Source organism: Suricata suricatta, chromosome X (genome assembly GCF_006229205.1).
Source record: "Suricata suricatta isolate VVHF042 chromosome X, meerkat_22Aug2017_6uvM2_HiC, whole genome shotgun sequence".
NCBI classification, from domain to species: Eukaryota; Metazoa; Chordata; class Mammalia; order Carnivora; family Herpestidae; genus Suricata; species Suricata suricatta.
In genome coordinates this window covers 12,144,627-12,165,828 of record NC_043717.1, presented here as the reverse complement: position 1 = coordinate 12,165,828, position 21,202 = coordinate 12,144,627, and the positions used below count along the sequence as shown (strand labels likewise).

Sequence of the window (21,202 nt, the reverse complement as noted above, 5' to 3'; positions counted from 1 at the left end):
AAAATACACCCAAACTAGTCTACTGAAATGGTTACCCAAATTAGAACAAACAGCACTCAGGACCTTCTGTGAACGAGAGGGAACTGCTCCAATTTTAGGTTTAGAGCAAATGAGTCTATTTCAAGGTTCAATCAACACTACCAGTAAGACAGCAGCCTCACCAATCTTTCACAGAAGGAAATGATGCAGAATCAATTTCAAGAGCAAGAGTGACACCTTGTGGCCTGTTAAAACATATCAAGCATCCTTACAGGCCATAGGCTTACAGCTATTAAAAACCACCTTAGTGAAATTCCTGCAGGAAAAATAATTTTCTTTTTGTAGAATACTTTTTCAAAGTAATCCTACAATTGCCTATGGGCTGCAGCATAGTTCCAAGAAGCGTCCAGTCTGCACACACTATCTGTGACTCCACCGTGAGGTGGAAACCGCCCCCCTGGCCCTCCCCGACTCAAGATAATCACAATCCTGAATCCTGAGCTCACAATTCCTTTGTTTTCCTCTTTATCTCATCTGTGTGTGGTCGTAAAAGAATCATTTTGACCTTGCTATGGCTAGTGCAACTTACCTGAATTTTTCATTTTCTTGAATTTAAATGAATTTAAGCTTAAATAGCTACACGTAGCTAATGGCTCCCACTTTGGATAGCACAGCTGTAGATACAGTTGCTAGAACTCATCCTAATTGTCGGCACAGATCAAGCAGCAGCAAACTTTTTCTGTAAATGGCCAAAAGTAACTATTTTGGGCTTTGTGGGCCACATACTGTGTCTGTTGTATCATTTTCTTTTAAAAAAAAATTTTTTATGTCTTTTATTTTTTGAAAGACATAGGGAGACAGTACAAGCAGGCGGAGGTTCAGAGAGAGAGGGAGACAGAATCTGAAGCAGGCTCCAGGCCCTGAGCCAGCTGTCAGCACAGAGCCCGACGCGGGGCCTGAACCCACAAACCGTGAGATCATGACCTGAGCCGAAGCCGGCCGCTCAAACGACTGAGCCACCCAGGTGCCCCTCATTTTCTTTTTTAAACACTTTAAAAATGTATAACCATTCTTAGCTGTGGGCAGCACAAAAAACTGGGCTTTGCCCCACTGATCACATAACATTCCACTTAGAAATAGACCACGGACAACATATTTGACTGACCCGTTCTCAAGGCAATGGGCACTTGGGTTGTTTCCAGACTTTAATACTTACAATGTTATGACCACTGCCCTGTGTGTTTCCTGGTATACACATGCAAGACTTTCTCTGGGTGAAAACCCAGGAGTGGGACTGCTAGGCAGTGATTAATGTTGTGTTTCACAAGACAATGCCAAACTGTTTTCCAGAATCACTGGCATATTTATTCTCCCACCAGCGATTTATAAGAGGTCATGTAGATATAGATGCACATCCTCTCCAGTACAATGGACATGAAACTGCATGTCACTGTGGTCCAGATTTGCATTTCCCTGATCACTAATAAAGTCAAACATCTCTTTTATATGTTTATGTACCTTTATGGTAAGATGTCTCTTTGTATCTTCATGTTTTTCCACTTCTACACAATGCCTCTTAACTGTCTCTTGCCCGGTTTTCCATTGGGTTATTTGTCCTTTATTGTATGTATTTGTAGGTTTTCCTTAGATAGCCTTGAAACTACACATTCTGTTGGTTACGTTCATTAGAAATATGTTTTTCCCAGTTTTCAAATATGTCTTCCCACGGTCTTTTGTAGTGTATTTTGCCGAACAGAAGGTTAATTTCAACACAGCCAATTTTTGCAATCCTTCCTCTGATAGTGCTTTTTGTGTTGTAAGAAATCCTTCCCTCAACCCACATGTAGAAAAATATACACTTACTATTATATCTAAATAAATCTAAAATTATTAAAGATTAATTTTTGACATTTAAATCTTTAACACATTCGGAATTAATCATCATGGATGGTGTATAAGAATCGAATTTCTTTCCCATAAGATATACACTTTTTTAGAAGTAATCTCTATACCCAATGTGGGGCTCGAACTTGCAACCCCAAGATCAAGAGTTGCATGCCCCATGGACTGAGCCAGCCAGCAACCTAGGACAGACACTTTTTAAGTTCCATTTACTTCATGAGGATGGCAGTTCTCACCTAAATGTACCAATAGATTCCATAAAATGTTCTTCAAAATCTCCAACTGGTGTTTCTTCCCCCAACATTCCCCAATAAGTTGAACTTAAAACTTTATAAAGAGCCAAAAGTGGCCAAGATACTTCTGGCAAAAAGAGTAATAAGAAGGATGCATATACCTACGCCACCAAATATCAAGATTTATTATTCCACTATAATAATCTAAATAAACTGAGGAATGGGAAAGAATAGTACTGTAACAAGTACTTAAGAATCCTATTAGAAGGGGCGCCTGGGGGGCTCAGCTCAGGTCATGATCTCACGGTTTGTAGATTCAAGGCCCCCGACGGGTCTCTGCGCTGACTGCTCAGACAGAGCCTGGAGCCTGCTTCGGATCCTGTGCCTCCCCCTCTCCCTCTCTCTAAAAAGAATTGTGTTACAAGCCAAATGGTACTCACACTTAGCAAGTGAAATTTCATGAACCCATCCTATCTGGTAAACGTGGAGGCCACAGGGTCTCGCCAGTGGGCCATCCCGACTACAGTGCATCACGCCACGCCACCTGCTCTGCCTCCTCTACTCATCCATGCCATAAGCACCAGTGATGGCAGATGATGCTGTCACAAAAAGGGCAGAGGACAGTGATGGCAAAAGGGAAGTTTTCTCAATCATCCTGATGAAAAGGCTACTCGATTCATGGTCTCACTGCTACGTAACCTATATACCTTTAAAAAGAAATGAGTGTTGTTTCAAGAAATAAAGCTTCATGGCATTATCTGAAAACAGTATGCATCTCATCCTTCATACATTCAGCACAAATCTAAATCAGAGAAGTTACTCACTAGGCCAATCTCCAATGTGTTACGCATCCTGAAATGAATGCAGCAATTATTACTGGTGCTTAAAAATAACCATACCCACCTCCACACACACAAGCCACAAAAACACCCTAGACCCCTGCTACTTAAAGTGTGATCTCAGCACTAAGGGCATTAACATCATCATCACCTGGGAGCTTGTTAAAATACAGACTCTCAGGCCCAAACCCAGACCCAGTAAGTCAGAATGTGCCTTTTATGGAAAGAGCCCAAATGTCCACTGATGGATGAATGGATAAAGAAGATGTGTACGTACACACGTGTGTACACACACACACACACACACACACACACACACACTAATATTACTCAGCAATCAAAAAGAATGAATTCTTGCAATCTGCAACTATGTGGATGGAAGTGGAGGGTATTACGCTAAGCGAAATTAGAGAAAGACAAGTATCCTATGACTTCACTCATGAGGACTTTAAAAATACAAGACAGATGAACATAGGGGAAGGGAAGCAAAAATAATACAAAAACAGGGAGGGGGACTAAACAAAAGAGACTCTTAAGTATGGAGAACAATAGAGAGTTACTGGAGGGGTTGTGGGAGGAGGAATGGGCTAAATGGGTGAGGCGCATAAGGAATCTACTCCTGAAATCACTGTTGTACTATATGCTAACTTACCTGGATGTAAATTAAAACAAACAAAACAAAAAGAATGTGCCTCTTAAGAGAAGTCCAAACGAGATGGGTGAATCTGAGAAGGACAGTCCTAGGCGACTATTTGTCCTTTCTCCTAACCTATTCCTGACAGCCTGCCACTGCCACAATACTGGGTCAAGTAGCTAACCCTCTACACTGCTTCTATTCTCTCTTCCCTTTTTGGTTCTTGCCTGCTTTTCCCAAGACTGCTCACAGTGACTGTCTTCTGCAATGGCAGAAGTGTCCCTTTCCTGAAGCCAGCAATCAGAACACACTGTGTTTTCTGCCATCTTTGCATCTGTGACTGTTCTAAGCCATTTATTCTGTCACACAGGGTTTCCTGCTGCTCTGAATAGAAGGTGCTAGGCTGCTGAATGCCAGCTCCGTGGGGAACACACACACCCCTTTATAAACCAAGGGAGAGTAATTAGAATTCTTTGAGTAATAAAACATTATTCATTTTTAGAGCTGATCAATGATAAAAAGTACTATTTAGGACATGTAATAACTGCTTTACCAACAGATGAAAATTCATAAAAACTGTTAACAGCTCAGAGAAATTTTACAAAAGGCATTACTTTTAGCATTTACTTATATTACAACTACTCACTCTAAGTTTCCGTTAACCCTTACTTCAAAGGGTTCTATGACTTCCCTATTCTTCAACTTAAACAGGAAGGCAGGATTTTCATGTTGAGACTTCTTTCAAAAATTTAGAAAGAGAATTAATGCTCCTTGAAATAACACAGGCCCAGAACAAATGAGGTCAGTGTCTTTGGAAGATGGAGAAAGAAATGTCTGGCATATAGTAGATGTGAAAGAAAGATTTCCTGAGACAGTATTGTTTTAGTAGACTATTTCATCTAATTCACAATTTCAATTACAATGGGCAGAGCCTTTGTCTCTAGAATTCCCTTGGGAAAAGTACAGGAACCACTACACCGCAACCATCATCTAAAGCATCACAACACAGTGTTTCTGAGTCTGCCTTCTCATTTCTAAAACTGAGTTTAAAAAAATTGATGCCATACCTTAGCATTATAATGTTCTATATGTATCACTTTATAAAACAAAGTCATACAAGCAACAAAAGGCCCCAAGAAATGACAGTCTCCTCTTCAATTTTGGAATACAATATAATGTTACATCTAAAGCTACATCAAAACTATATTTTAAAAAGATTTTCAAGTACATATTTTGCTATACTTCATACGAACCTTGCTCCCTTTAATTAATACTCACAAGATCAGCATATTTCTTACAGAGAGCTGCCAGCTTCTCTTCTGGAGTTGAAAGGGTGTTTAGGGCTTGCATCAATAATAAAACTTCTTTTCCTGATGATTAACAAGATAAGAAATAAGTCGCAGAAGAAGAATGAGATCAAACCTACCCTGTAAATTCTATAGAACACTTCCTATGTTCTGATATCCATAGGGAAATAATTTTTGCCTATAACTAAAGAGATTTATAAGCACAAAAGGAATTTCAGTTGGTACTTTCTATATAAGATCCACATAATTACTTGTGACATGTATCTTTTCTATGAGCAACCAACTTCTATGGGATTTAGTAAGCACATTCCGTGTGTTAACCAAGTTTAGTGTATATAAAAGGATGTCAACATAACTTCTTTTCCCTATGAGAAGCACTAACAACAGTATTTTTAAAACTTTTTGGCAGAGGGAAGCAGGTGTCTGAAATAGAGAACAAATAGTCTTTCAAAATAAGTGGTAAAGTTTTATTTCTTAAAGAACCATTCTTATTTTTAAAAATGTTTACTCTTATATTAGGATATTTAGAAATACACATATTTTTTAAGTTCATTTTATTTATTTTGAGAGAGAGCATACACAAAGCGCTCATGGGAGGAATAGAGAGAGGGAGGGAGAGAGAGAGAATCCAAGCAGTCTCCACACTGTCAGCACGCAGCCCAATGTGGGGCTTGAACTCATGAACCGTGAGGTCATTGACCTGTGCCGAAATCAAGAGGCCGATGCTTAACCGACTAAGCCACCCGGGAGCCTCTAGAAACATATTTTAAAATGACTTCTGCAAGGGGTACATAGACTGCTCTGAAGAAAAAAATGCAGGCTGACTTTCAACATAGAACACCTTCCTATCCACAATACCAAAACCTCTCATTCATAGCCCAAGGTCGATAAGAATTTTAAGAAATGAGTAAACATGATTACTAAATATGATTATAAGTAACCATAATATAACCAGTAATTTTTAATCAAGATTTAAAAGCCCATACTCCATCTGGGTTTTTTTTGACATATAATTCACATACCATAAAAATCATCCCTTTATTTTTAAATTTTTTAAATTTTTTAAATCCGTCTCTCCACCCAAAGTGGGGCTCAAACTCCTATCACTGAGAACAAGAGTTGCATGCTCTACTGAATGAGCTGGCCAGGTGCCCCCAAATTCACCCTTTTAATTAAAAATTGTACAATTGAGTACAGTCACAAAGTTGTGCACCCATCACCACTGCTTAATTACAGAACATTTTTGTCACCCGATAAAGCAGCCCCAAATCCATTAACAATCATTCCCTTTCGCTCCCGCTCTAAGACCATGGCAACCATTGTTCCACTTTCTGTCTCCACAGACTTGCCAATTGCGAACATTTCATATAAAATGGAAACATATTATACGGCCTTTTGTGTCTGTTCCTTTAATTTAGCACGTTTTCAAGATTCACGCATGTAGGATGTTATCAGTACTTCATTCCTTTTTAGAACTGAATAAAATTCCATTGTACACATACACCACATTTTGTTTTTCCATTCATCAGCTGATGGATAACAGTGTTGTTTTGGGGCGCCTGGGTGGCTCATTCGGTTAAGTGTCCAGTTTCGGCTCAGGTCATGATCTCACAGTTTGTGGGTTCGAGCCCTGCGTTGGGCTCTGTGCTGACAGCTTGGAGCCTAGAGCCTGCTTTGGATTCTGTGTCTCTCTCTGACCCTCCCCTGCTCACTGTCTCTCTCTCTGTCTCTGTCTCTCAAAAATAAATAATTTTTTAAAAACCCAGTGTTGTTTCAACTTTCTGGCTATTATGAAAAAGGCTGCCATGAATACTCGTGTACACACTTTTGTATGGACATGTGCTCTTAACCCTCCTGGGTACAGATCTAGAATTAGAATTACTGAGTCACATGGTAACACATTATGTTTAACTTTTTAAGACTCCATCTGCTTTTACACATATAACTGGGGCTGCTGATTTTGAGGAAATTTATTTGTAAGAAAATAAAATTACTTGTCTTTCTATAATAATTTTTAGGTTTTCCAAGTTGGCAGAAAATGGATTTAATAAGGATAGTTTGGGGCACCTGGGTGGCTCAGTCGGTTAAGTGTCTGATTCTGCTGTCAGCGCAGAGCCTGCTTGAGATTCTCCCCCTTTTTCTGCCTCTCCCTCCCTCCTTCTCTTAAAATAAATAAATTTTAAAAATATATAAGGACAATTTTATAGAGAAAACCATACAAATTAAACACTGTTAATCTTAGGTGTAGTAAGTATATAAAACTTAGAGGCAATAAGTAAGGCTAAAATAAAAGGGGATTTCGGATTTCATAACAAGATTTAACGTATTACCTTTTTAGTCCTAAATCTCAAACAGCGGGAGAAAGAAAACATACCCATGAAAGCCAGTCTTAACCCACTTTCTGAACTACAAAAATGTTCTCTCTCAAGTTTTATGACTAGTTTTTAAGTACATCAAATGGGGCGCCTGGGTGGCTCAGTGGGTTGAGCGTCCGGCTTGAGTTCAGGTCATGATCTCAGTTTGTGGGTTCGAGCCCCTTGTCAGACTCTGTGCTGACAGCTTGGAGCCTGGAGCCTGCTTCAGATTCTGTATCTCCCTCTGTCTCTGACTCTCACCTGCTCATGCTGTCTCTCTCAGTCTCTCAGAAATAAATAAAAGACATTTAAAAAAAATTTAAATATATCAAGTACATATACAGTTTTCACAGTAAATTCTAGTCAGACTCTATTAAAGATGCAAAAAGGCAAGTCAAATACTACTTCTGTCAAGTTGACCCCAAAATTTGTCAAAAAAGCCTACTCTTGATTATTTAGGGAAAACAACTTGCAGCTCTTTGTCTCCTACACAAAATGTAGCAGATACACAGACTGACCCCACTGAGGACAAGAGCTGTATTAGCTAAACAGCATCTGCCTCAACACCGGCCAAGTTCATCAATCACCTGTGCTGAAGCAAACAGAAGTAAAAAGTACAGCATGTGAAAATGTTCAACGACTGAGCACAGATTATTACCTAAAGTTTTCTCTTTGTTTCTGTTGCATTCTGAATCTTGCTGACCGTCAGGGGGATCTGTTCGAGCCTCTCGCCCAGGAATTTCCTCCCTCGACTCTTGTGTGCAGTATGCTGGGCTCATCAAACTCCTGTTTTTTGTAATAAAATCACTGCCTTCATCCTCTTCCAGTGAATGCTTGTTACTTGTACCACCACAATTTGAGTCTTGATGTTGAAGAATATCATTTGATTGAGAGTTGCGCAACATGTCTGCTTTCACCCCTAACCCACACATTCCAGTTTCTTCCATCGTGCCAATCACAAACTAGAGGAAAGGAGGAAAAGAAAAAAGATGTGAGAGAGGTTATATCAAATGTAATCAATGTTTACATCCAATGACATACCATAGGCTGACAGTTTTTCTTTCTGATTTGTAAAATTGATATAAATATTGTAATTTCTAAGTTTCACAGACAGGTGATGTAACTATACAGTGTAAGAAAATTAATGTTAAAATAAATCACAACTAAGTGGCACCAAAGGAAGCGAGAAATGCCATTTAGTTGTAAATCTAAACTTATTTCCATATAAAAATTGACCACTTAAAATAATGAGCATCTTCTAAGTGCAATTCTTGGGGCACCTGGATAGCTCAGTCAGTTAAGCGTCCGGCTTAGGCTTGGGTCATAATCTCAGTTTGTGGGTTCAGGTCCCGCATCAGGCTCTATGCTGACATCTAGCTCAGAGCCTGGGGCCTGCTTCAGATTCTTTGTCTCTGTCTCTCTCTCTCTCTCTCTCTCTCTCTCTCTCTCTCTCTCTCTGACCCTCCCCTGCTCGTGCTGTCTCTCTCAAAAATAAATTTTAAAAACATTTAAAAAAAATTTTTTAAGTGCAATTATCCCTTCAGTGACAATTATTCTGGTCGGATCTTTGGTGAGATGGTGCAGCGGAGATGGCTCACAAGCTACCAAGCAAAACCCCACACTCCTCCAATATCCTGTGGGGCTGGCGCTACCCGACAAGTCTCAGCCCAGGACTACGTTTCCTAGGCCTGCATATTTCAAAGCAACTCCCATGTGAAGTTCTCACCAAAGGAATACAAGACCACGTAAAGACTGTCCCTTGAGCAACAAGACTTTTATTCTTAGAAGCACACATTCTTTCCCCATCATCTCTTCCTCAATCTGGCTGAATGCAGAGGTCTCCTACGCCTGAGAGATGACACAGCCACAGGATGAAGTGACAGTCTAGGCCTCCAAATCCCATGTGCTCATAAGGGAAGGCTGTCCTTCTTACAAAGAACACCCACACTGGATTAGATGAGTCCAAAAATAAATTTCTCTCATGTTAAGCCACAGAAATTTTGAGAATCTTGTTTTAAGCAACTATCCCCACCCTAACAAATGTAGATAGTAGGCACAGGAAAGAAGGCATTACTGTAGTATTTTATTCTCAAATCAGTAAAATTTACCCTTTCTCTCCTATCATATTGTTAACCCCATTCATTTATGGGTCCCCCCCCCATAACACTACTTGGTCATATAATGTGGTACAAATTTGAGTTCTATACATTTCCTCTCTGTATGAAGGAGAGCATCTTCCTTTTTTGAGCAATACAATTGAAGGGGGAGGTGTCTCGTACGTTTTTCGTATCACAAGTGGACAGAAGTTACCTTCCAGTTAATAGGAGAGCAGAGATTTATTATTCCAAGTTACAATAGTATTTCCGACTGAAGAATTAAAAATAACTTTTTTAAAATTTTGAGGGGCACTTGGGGGGCTCAGTCGGTTGAGCGACCAACTCTGGCTCAGGTCATGATCTTGCGGTTCATGGGTTCAGGCCCCACGTCAGGCTCTGTGCTGACAGCTTGCTGGCCTGGAGCCTGCTTCGGATTCTGTGTCTCTTCTCTCTGCCCCTATCCCGTTCATGCTCCATCTGTCTCTCAATAATAAATAAATGTAAAAAAAAAAAAAACAAAAAACTTTTTTTTTGAGAGAGAAAAAATGTGTGCCCATGGGGAGGGCCAGACAGAGAGGGAGAGAGAATCCCAAGCAGGCTCCCCGCTGTCAGCTGTCCACACAAAGCTTACTCAAGGCTCAAACCCAGGAACTGTGAGATCATGACCTGAGCCAAAATCAAGAGTTGGGACTCATAACCAACTGAGCCACCCAGGTGCCTCTAAAAATAATTTTATAATTTAAAGTATCAAAGTAGCAGGGGATACTGAGATTGTGGGTACTAAATATTTTATCTTTTATAGTCTAATGTTGATCCATCAGGTACTGTGCTTTGGGAAGAACAAATTGATATAGCCCCTTTGAAAAACTGGCAATATGGATACCATTCAACCCAGTTAATTTTACTCGTAGGATTTTACCCACATGTGTACACATGTGCAGCCAAAGGCCAAGAATGTTTAAAACAGTGCTATTTGTAATTGCTTCAAAATGGAGTCAACTCAAATTTTTATTCACAGAAGGGATAAATTGTACTATGCTCAGACCATCCAGAAAAAAGAACTAACTACTGCGAGATGCAGTGACACAGATTAAGTCACACAGACCTAATGCTGTGCAGAAATCCATACTGCAGGTATCTATCCAAGGGACACAGGTGTGCACCCAAATGTTTATAGCAGCGCTATCAACAACAGCCAAAGTACAGAAAGAGCCCAAATGTTCATCGATGGATGAACGGATAAAGAAGATGTGGTGTGTGTATATATACACAACGGAGTATTACTCAGCAATCAAAAAGAATGAAATCTTGTCATTTGCAGCAACGTGGATGAAACTAGAGGGTATCATGCTAAGTGAAATTAGTCAGAGAAAGATAAATATGACTTCACTCATATGAGTTCTTTAAGATACAAGATGGATGAACCTAAGGGAAGGGAAGCAAAAACAATAACCAGGGAGGGGGACAAAAACTTAAGAGATGCAGAAATGCAGAGAACAAAGGGTTGCTGGAGGGGTTGGGGAGGGTGGCTTAAATGGGTAAAGGGTATTAAGGAATCTACTCTTGAAATCATTGTTGCAGTATATGCTAAGTTGGATGTAAATTTTAAAAAATAAATAAATAAATAAATCCATACTTTAGGAAACAACTTATATATAAAGTTCAAAAACAGGCAAGCCTAATCATTTGTGCTGGAAATCAAGACAGTGGTTACCTTTGGGAGTAGGATTCTCTGGGGTGCTTGGTAATATTCTAATTCTTGATCCAGATGACGTAACACAGATGTTCACTTTATGAAAATTCATTACACCTAAACTTTTACAATTTGTGTACTTTATTGAAGTGAAACATTCAGAAAAGTTTATTTTAAAAGCTGCAGTTCATACACTGTTCAAGAGCTATGGAGAACCAAAACAGAATATATTTTCCTCTTGATAAAAAGATTTAAAATGTGCTGCTTTAATCAAAAGGAATGAAATCTTGCCATTTGCAACAATGTGGATGGAACTAGAGGCATTATGCTAAGTGAAACTAGAGAAACACAAATATATGACTTCACTCATATGTGGAATTTAAGATACAAAACAGATCAACATAAGGGAAGGGAAGCAAAAAATAACATAAAAACAAGGAGGGGACAAAACATAAGAGACTCTTAAATACAGAGAACAGACTGAGGGTTGCTAGAGGGGGTGGGGACTAAATGTGTAAGGGGCGTTAAGGAGGACACTTGCGGGGATGAACACCGGGTGTTGTATGTAGGGGATGAGTCACTCAAATCTACTCCTGAAAGCATTATTGCACTACATGCTTACTAACTTGGATGTAAATTAAAAAAAAGAAGAAAGAAAGAAAGAAATGTGCTGCTTTACATGATACTTTAAAATTAATATATACCTAATACTTATATTTCTTTAAAAAATTAATGCATTAAGGGGAAAGGGGTGCTCGGTGGTCTAGTTTCAGAGTTATGGTTTGAAGCCACACTCTAAGCCTAAAAACTTAGAAATATTGAAAAGACTCTTAAACTTTTAAAATTTTTCAAAAATTCACTTCCATATGTAATGCATTCTATAGAATGACATAATCCATAGGTATTAAATTTAAAGTTATAAAACATTCATGATGAAGTTTCAAGAAACATCTTTTATTACATTTCATTACTGCAAAACTTGTAAAGCCACGAATCTGCCCAAATAACATACTACAAAAGTATTAATATCAAACTAAATGCAAAGAAATCATTTTAATGCTACATTACACATAGAATTACCAGTTCCATCCCTACTTTGTATCAAATATTGAATTGCCATGTACAGAGGAAAAATGAGTGCTATTAATATGAAGAATAATTTTTATACGTCTCCCCTGAAAACTATTAGCATAAGAATGGGTTCACGAAATCACAATATTGGTTTTAAATATTGATGAAACTCTGTTAAAAGATAACTAAAATGGAAGACTGCTATCTCTAACACATGACAGAATTTCTCAGAAGTGTAATAATAAAATTCACAAAATACCAGAAAATGTTTCAATAAGCCACACCAAAAATATAATAAGCAAGCAATTTGTTGGAAAAAGCAGGGACAGGAATAATTTTCACCAAGGAAAACCTGAGGCCTCTCCTAGGATCAATTTTAATAAGAAGGGTGCCTGAGGAATGGAATTTGTTAATTTCTAGTTTTTCAGTTCTATTAGTGATTTTTCATAACCTTTATTGAGATATAATTCACATACATTTCACCAATTTAAAGTGTACAATTCACTGATTTTTAGTGTATTCATAAGAGTTGTGCAACCATCACTACAATCAATCTTAGAATATTTTTGTTGCCTCAAAAAACAAAAACAAAAACAAAAACCCTCCCGTTACCCCCACTCTTAGGCAACTAATCTATGGTGTCTCTACAGATGTGGTTATTCTGAATAGTTCACATAAATAGAATCATGTAACAATGTGACCTTTTGTGTCTGGCTTATTTCACATAGCATTTCAAGGTTCATCCATGTTGTAGTATATTAACTCTACTTAATTTCTCTTTATTGCTAAATAATATTCCATAGTTTGGATATACCATATTTATCCATTCATCAGTTAATAGGACATTTGGTTTATTTCCAACCATTGGATATTATGAATAATTCCTTTACAAACATTAATGTACAAGTTTTAAAAAATTTGTTAATGCTTTTTTTTTTGTTATTTATTTTTGAGAGATAGAGAGAGACAGCATGAGAGAGAGAGACACACACACACACACACACACACACACACACACACACACACAGAATCTGAAACAGGCTCCAGGCTCTGAGCTAGCTGTCAGCACAGAGCCTGACGCAGGGCTCGAACCCACAAACCGTGAGATCATGACACGCTTAACCGACTGAGCCACCCAGGCGCCCCTGTTTTATTTATTTTTGAGAGAGAGAGAGAGAGAGAGAGAGAGACAGTATGAGGAGGAGAGGAGCACAGACAGAGAGGGAGACAACAGAATCCAAAGCAGGCTCCAGGCTCTAGTTGTCAGCACAGAGTCCGATGTGGGGCTCGAGCTTGTGAACCGCGAGATCATGACCTGAGCCAAAGCCGGATGTGTAACCGACTGCACCCAGGCACCCCTAATGCACAAGTCTTTTACATGGACATATGTTTACATTTCTCCAGGGTATATACCTGGGAGTGTAAATGCTAGGGTTATATGGTCAATCTATTTCATCTTTTGAGGAACTGTGACACTGTTTTTCTAAGTAACTGCAGCATTTTATATTCCCAACCGCAGTGTATAAGGGTTCCATTATCTCTACCTCTTCACCAACACTTTTATCGTCTGTCCTTTGGATTATAGACACTATAATGTGAAGGTATCTCATCTAATGACTAATGATGTTAAGAATCTTCTCATGTACTTGTTGGCCATTTGTATACATCCTTCGGAGAAATGTTTAATTCAGATCTTTTGCCCTTTATTTAACTGCGTTTCTGTAATTCTATTACTGAGTTGTAATAGTTCTTTATATATCAAAGACACAAGTCCCTTATCAGATGTATGATTTGCAAGTATCTTCTATTACTGTTCTCTCGATTTTGGAGAATATATATTCTCCAATATATAGGTGCAATATATCCACCTATTTCAAAATGTCATTGATTTAATTAAGTCACTCTGGCTTTCAGATTAAAAGCATGTAGGTCAATTATAATTATCAAACAGAAAAAAGTTTGAAGACTAGAAAGGTCAAACTGTTTACCTAACTCAAAATAATAACTGGTGGCATGGAGCATAAATAAGAATACTGATCTGCAGAGCACACAACCATCACATGGTGTCCTATTTCATCATTCTCTATTTTTAGCTAATACTATTTTTTTTTTGGTCTTTCCAGACACTCCCCCTTTCACCTCGCCCTGTCACACATATTACATTATCACTTACTTGGTATGCATATCTTCCTGTAGACAGCAAGAACTTGTGCATAAAAGGTACTCAATTGCCAATTGATGGAGAGCACAAGGAGCCAAAATGGCTGCTGAAAATAAGGCACAGAAAGTACCTAAACATTACTACACAACTTAGAGAAAAATACCACTATTACTACTTTATCTTTAGAAGTAACACAGTATTATATTACAAAATTAGTGCAATTGATTTTGATGGATTTCTCACATGTGCTAATGAAAAAAGACTGACTTTGGGTCTAAAAATCTTTTTTGCTTATGAATAAGCCCAGGTCCAGCTAGACTCTTGAAATAGCAGGCCCCAATTTTTCTACTGTAAGCACTACTTGTTCAGGAACTTACTTGAGGTTCTGCACTAGGCCATGGTATGAAGCAAATTCTTAGGCCAACTACTTTATTTATATTGTAAATTATTTCTCAGTCCTCTCATCTCCTTAAGCAGAGACCTCTACATCATGGCAAATACAACTTCCTACTCTGCTCTGATACCCATTCTGGATGTGTTTCCTTGGGAATAGCCTCTGGTATAAACAAGAGCAGCAGCAGCTCGTATCTATACAGCAAATACTACATCTTGGCACTGCTGTAAGCACTTTCCTCTATTAACTAACAATCACCACAATAATGTCACAAGAGAGGTACTATTATTATCTCCATTTTACATTTTATTATGTCCATAAGCAAACTGACATGGTAAAGTCAAGTATCATGCGAAAGGTCACAATTAGTAAATACCAGGGCAAAGATTCGAACCCTGGCAATCTAGTTTCTGAGTCCACACGTTTAATCACAATGATATACTGCTTCATGACTACCCTTGATCTACTATACAAACACCCTTATGCTGGCCTAGCCATCTTACAGAAATGTACTTAATAATGGTCAAGATGCTCCCCAAATACAATGTATAAAAACAAATTGCAAAGCAGTACACACCACATATTTTACGTACACAGGTGTACGTTTATGTATGTATATACACACACACAGAAGGTGTTGGGAGGAAGAGCACCTGACTGGTTCAGTTAGCAGACCACGTGACTCTTGATCTCAGAGTTTAAGTTCAAGCCTCATGTTGGGTGTACAGATTACTTAAAAATAAAATTAAAAGCAAAAGAAGAAGAAAGTGCTGGGAGAAAATACATCTATATATTAATAATGGTTATTTTTAAATACTGTAATTATGGGTGGTGCTTCTTTTTCCTTCACTAGATTTTCTAGTATTACTATAGTCAATTTTTATTCCTCTTGGAATTGAAAAAAATTCAAACACTACTCATGCTGATTAACACTGGAAGCATCGTATAACATATGTAAACATTCTTAAAATTTCTACACACAGTTATTTAAGATAAAAGTTAATTTGGGTCATGATCTCATGGTTCATGGGTTCAAGCCCTGCATTGGGTTCTGCGCTGACAACACGTAGCCTGCTTCAGATCCTCTGCCTCCCTCTCTCACTGTCTCCCCCTCACCAGCTCATGCATGCATGTACTCTCTCTCTCGCTCTCTCTCTCAAAAATCAACATTGGGGTGCCTGACTGATTCAGTAGGTTGAGCGTCCAACTTTGGCTCAGGTCAGGATCTCACAGTTTGTGGGTCTGAGCCCTGCATCAGGCTCTCTGCTGTAAGCAGCAGAGCCCACTCTGGATCCTCTGTCCTTTTCTATGTCCCCCCCCCCAACTCTCTCTCTCTCAAAATAAATAAACTTTTAAAAATAAACAGGGGTGTCTGGGGTCTCAGTCAGTTAAGCGTCCAACTTCAGCTCAGGTCATGAACTAACAGTTTCTGAGTGTGAGGCCCACACCAGGCTCTGTGCTGACAGCTCAGAACCTGGAGCCTGCTTCAGATTCTGTGTCTCTCCCTCTCTCTCTATTCCTCCCCCACTCACACTCCATCTCTCTCTTTCTCTCTCTCTCAAAAACAAAGATTAAAAAAATTTTAAATAAACATTAAAAAACTAATTTTTTTAACACAAATGGATACTCAAAGAATGTTAAGACCAACAACCCTACAAAAATAGGCAAACAATATGAAGCAAGAAATCACAGAAAAGAAAATACAAGTGGCTAGTAAACATACGCTTAACTTTACTCACAATAAGACAAGTGCAACTTAAAACTATCAGATACTGGGGCGCCTGGGTGGCTCAATTAGTTAAGTATCTAACAACTGATTTCAGCTCAGGTCATGATCTCACGGTTCATTGGATAGAGACCCATGTCAACTCTGCACTGGCAGCGTGAAACCTGCTAGGGATTCTCCCTTCTTCTCAGAGCCTTCCCCACTCATGGTTGCTCTCTCAAAATAAATAAATATACATTAAAAAAAAACTATCAGATGCCATTATTCACATCAAAAACACTGACCACACAGTATGGGAGAAGGTTGGGTACTGTCAAGCATTCCTTGTCAGGGGACAAATTGGTTTAACAACTAAGGAGTCCAATTCAGGGTGGGCATTGTGTGAGAAGGGGCACAAAGGAACTTTCTGGGGTGATGGGGATGCTCTACAACTTGATTAGGGTTTGGGTTACAGAGTTGCATGCATTGTTAAAACTCAGGACGTACATACTTAACAGGGCTTTACTGGTAAAAGGGACCAATAGATGGAACAAATGAAAATGCAAGTCAACTATCAATGGTAGAATCAAGGTGGTGGCAATATGGTTGTATCAAATTCTTTCAACTTTATGTTTGAAATTTTCCATAATAAAATGTTGGGGGGAAAATTATGCCGCATAGCTTTGACTCACGAAAATCATTTCTTCTCAATTTCCTCTATGGACAAACCATTACATCTGTGAAACTATATACATAATGAAATTTATGTAGCAGTATTTATAGTAACAAAAAAAACAGAAATACCCTAAATCTCCATTAATAATGAACTAGACGGTAATAACTTTGTATGGTGTGGTGACAGATGGCAAACTGCAGTGGGCATTCTGTAATGTACGTAAATGCTGAATCACTATGTGGTACAGCTGACACTAATATTGCATGTGAACTATACTTACACGAATAGGGGCACCTGGCTGACTCAGTCGGTGGAGCGTCTGCCTTCAGCTCAGGTCATGATCTCACCATTGGTGAGTTTGAGCCCCGCATCAGGCTCTCTGCCTTCAGCGTGGGATCCAATTCAGATTGTCCCCCTCTCTCGCTGTGCCTCCCCTGTTCATATGTGTGCTCTCTCTCAAATAAATAAACTTTAAAAATAAAATAAAATAAAATGACTACATACACCCTACCAAAATAATGGACTGGCTAGATCAATGTGGTACATCCATACAGCAGAGTATTATTCCATCTATTAAAAAAAAAAGAGTAAGGTAGTTACATAATTACTTATCTGTAAGGGTAAGCTGAAAAGGGAAAAAGAAAACCACCCTGTAGTGTATGCCACAATGTGTGTGTGTGGTGGTGGTGGTGGCACAAGTTTATGAATGAGAATCATATACAATCTCTGAAAGGTTACAAAGAAACATACTAACAGGGAGATGTCGGGCGGCTGGAGGGGAACACAAGGCTTTCACAGCATGCCTATTTTTATCTTTCAAGTTTAGGATCATAAGTTACCTTTATAACAGTTTGTTGGTTTTTGTTTTTGTTTTTAATAACAAGATGAATAGAATTCTCTAACACAGTAACTATCATTAGGAAAAACGAGGAAGAAATGTTTATTGAAATTCCAATTTCAAATGAAACTGAAACCAACAATAGGTAGTTTCAAGATAAATTCCTATAGGAACTTTTCCCTGAAAACCACCAAACATGAGCTATCAAATTTTCGTTTTGAGTTTATAGTCATGAGAGGCACACACAGCTCTTGTAGCCTGAAAGACACTAGAAAGAACAGGTCAGTCCAGTGTTTACTGGAGCCCTAAACCACAGTAACCCTCCACCCCAGCCACTCCCTCCTGTCAAAGGATACATTTCTTAACCTACCTTCCACTGTCTAAATACTTGGAGCTAAGATGATTCCTTAAGTGAAGAGATGCCTTCAAACGATAACCACCAATCATTAATTGTAAGAGCAAAGAGTAGTTATTATAAAAAATTTTTTCAAACATTAATCCACTGTATTCATCTACTACCTGTGATAGCTTTTTCCATCAATACATTTGAAACTGAGATCACATGGGAATTAAAAGCCTAAAGAAAAAAGTATTTAAATAAATTTCTTTCCCTTCTACTCTGAATAAAGAGAAAGAAGAATCATTTTAAAGTTTAAAACTTTCAGTTATGCTCTTTCAAATGTTGCTGAAGCTAAAGAACCACATTTCTTTGGCTTATTTTGTTTCAAGCACTTAAATGTGTTTAGTAATGGCTGTTCTTTCAGTAAGACTGGTCTAAATAAACTAAAAAGCCAACACCCACATTCACTTCCCAATTACTTCAACTACCATTTGCTTAAGTGAGATTGAATGCCTTCAACCAGTGCTAGGCTGTGCTAAAAGCAGAAATCACTCAGTCCTTGCCACTTAGGGCTAGGGTGGCCCTTCAGAGGGAGCAGATGGGAAAGGATGCACATTTATACATTTTCCTGAGGAGAGACCGTTAGCTAACCTCAGGTTCCCAAAGAGCCTTGGAAAAATTTACCAAGCAGGCAAAGTGAACCTTCAGAACCTGCAAGTCCCCTTAATCGCATTTAACCTTCCCCTCTGAAAGGTGGGTCTTATTTTTCCCAGTAAGGAAGATGAAACTTAGTGAGTTAAGTAACTTGCCCGTGATCGTATTAAAGCCAATAAAAGGAGCTTGCAAAATTCACAACCAGGTCTGTCAAATTCAAGAGCCTATGTTTTCTCCATTACACAATTCCTCTCGCTTCATACATTAGCCTTGAAAAATGAAAGGTCAAACACATCTCTCATGTAGTTATAAAATAAGCCAAAGACATTACATGGATGTCTAAAAATATACAGCATGCTAGATATATGGGGATGAATTTAGGAAAACACTGGGGAAAAACTTTAAGATTTTAGCAGTGATTAACTCTGGGACTTACGGAGGTGAAACAGGACTAAGTTAGGGGTAGGGATACCTTTAAATAATTGTAAGTGATTATTGAAGTCATTGTGGTGGTTGTTATTTTACTTTTTTGCATTTTAGGATAAACTAAATTATGTCTAAAAATGTCTTCGACCCTAGGTGTCTAAAAACTCGCCCTAAGAGTCATCAACGACCAAACAAGACTGTGAGGACAAGAGCACATGCTTGGCAAGCTCAGCGCAGACCAGCAAAGGAAGAACTACGGGAGGAAACACTGAAAGGTACCAAAGATACTCTCTCAAGACAACAGCTATCAGCCTGGGTTGGTTTTTAAAATATGAACCTCCCTCCTAAACATATCCAGTATTTTGAGAAGCTTTTACATTTCCAAACACAAAGTTTACAAACTTATTAAAAATTTTCATGTGCTATTTTTTAAATAGGTGAATGGGGTTGGTGGGCGTTTCATGTACTTTCTAAATTAGAAAAGTGTCTTTGGCTTTATATAAGTCATTTCAAATAGTTTATACAGTAAAGCTATTTTAATCTTTAAAAGAATTATTCTGGATAGCAAACTTTTCCACACAGTTAACACTGTATCAACCATTCATTTCAAAATTTTGTTTCAACCATTTTGGACCAATGCCTTTAAGATACGTATTACATAACTTGATACCTCCTTTAATAGTTTTACTGTGTTAGAACAAACCAATGAAATAAAATGAAAGGGTTGTAATTTTTTAACAGATAAAATGATATATTACTATGCCCTAGAATATAAGCATATTTTGGTATACATCTCTACAGTATGCCTATATTCTTTAAGATAATAAACTCCTAATATGTCAAAATACAAACTCCCACAGATGAGACCTTATTTTTATCTCAGGCATTTAATACTTGTCTGAGAACTCCTAATTACATAGCACTGTCTTCCAAAACAGACCATACAGGACCATATATGGGAATTCACTATATTTTTAAAAATGGTGTGGTGGTGCCTCGGTGGCTCAGTCGGTTGAGTGTCCAACTTTGGCTCAGGTCATGATCTCACAGTCTGTGAGTTCAAGCCCTGGGTCGGGTTCTGGGCTAACAGCTCAGAGCTTGGAGGCTGTTTCAGATTATGTGATTTACTCTCTCTGTCCCTCCCCCACTTGCATTCTGCCTCAGTCTCAAAAATAAACATTAAAAGAAAAAAATTTTTAATTATGTCATTTCAAATTGGTAACGAAAATAAATGATTGGGTTGCCTGGGTAGCTCAGTTAGTTAAGACTTCAGCTCAGATCATGATCTCACCATTACGGAGTTCCAGCACTGCATCAGAGCAGGCTTCAGATCCTTTGTCCTTCTCGCTTTCCGCCCCTCCCCCACTCACTCTTTGGCGTGTGCTCCCACTCGTGCGCGCGCGCTCTCTCTTAAAAACATTTAAACAAAGAAGTCAAACAAATTTCACCAAAAATAATTTCAGATCTCTCCCAAACCATTTGGGAGAAAAAGGATGATATCCTGCAGCATCCATCCAGATGTACCAAGACTGAAAAAAGAAAAATGAAAACCACAAAGAACTAGAAGTCCTAAGTAAAAATTTTTTTTTCATAATCTTGGCATAGGAAAGCCCTTTCTAAATAACCAAGAAGTGCAAAAGTTATTTTTCAAAGGACAGGAAGATCAATTTACTAAATAGTAACAAAAAACACTGGACCAGCCAAAAGGCTGCATTTATACAGGCCTCAAATGAGTCAGAGACCCTATGCGCAAGAGTTTCTGAGCAAGCAGATTACAGTTTAAAAATTTAACTTCATTCATAATAAAAGAAATACAAATAAAAACATAAATCGTTTTTAATTTACCATAAAACCTTAGTGTGGGCAAACATGTCCTTCTAGTACAGTCCTGGGGAGTCTA

At 38.4% G+C, this 21,202-nt stretch overlaps 1 protein-coding gene across 1 annotated transcript in view; it reads right to left on the bottom strand.

The window, feature by feature from the left end:
* The window catches only part of TXLNG (taxilin gamma), a 58,132-nt gene that overhangs the window by 18,647 nt on the left and 18,283 nt on the right, over positions 1 to 21,202 (bottom strand). The window contains exons 2-3 of the mRNA XM_029929806.1: positions 7,907 to 8,210; positions 4,866 to 4,957 (exon numbers count right to left, since the gene is read on the bottom strand). Coding sequence (XP_029785666.1) covers positions 4,866 to 4,957; positions 7,907 to 8,210 — 396 coding nt within the window. The remainder of the gene's footprint in view (positions 1 to 4,865; positions 4,958 to 7,906; positions 8,211 to 21,202) is intronic.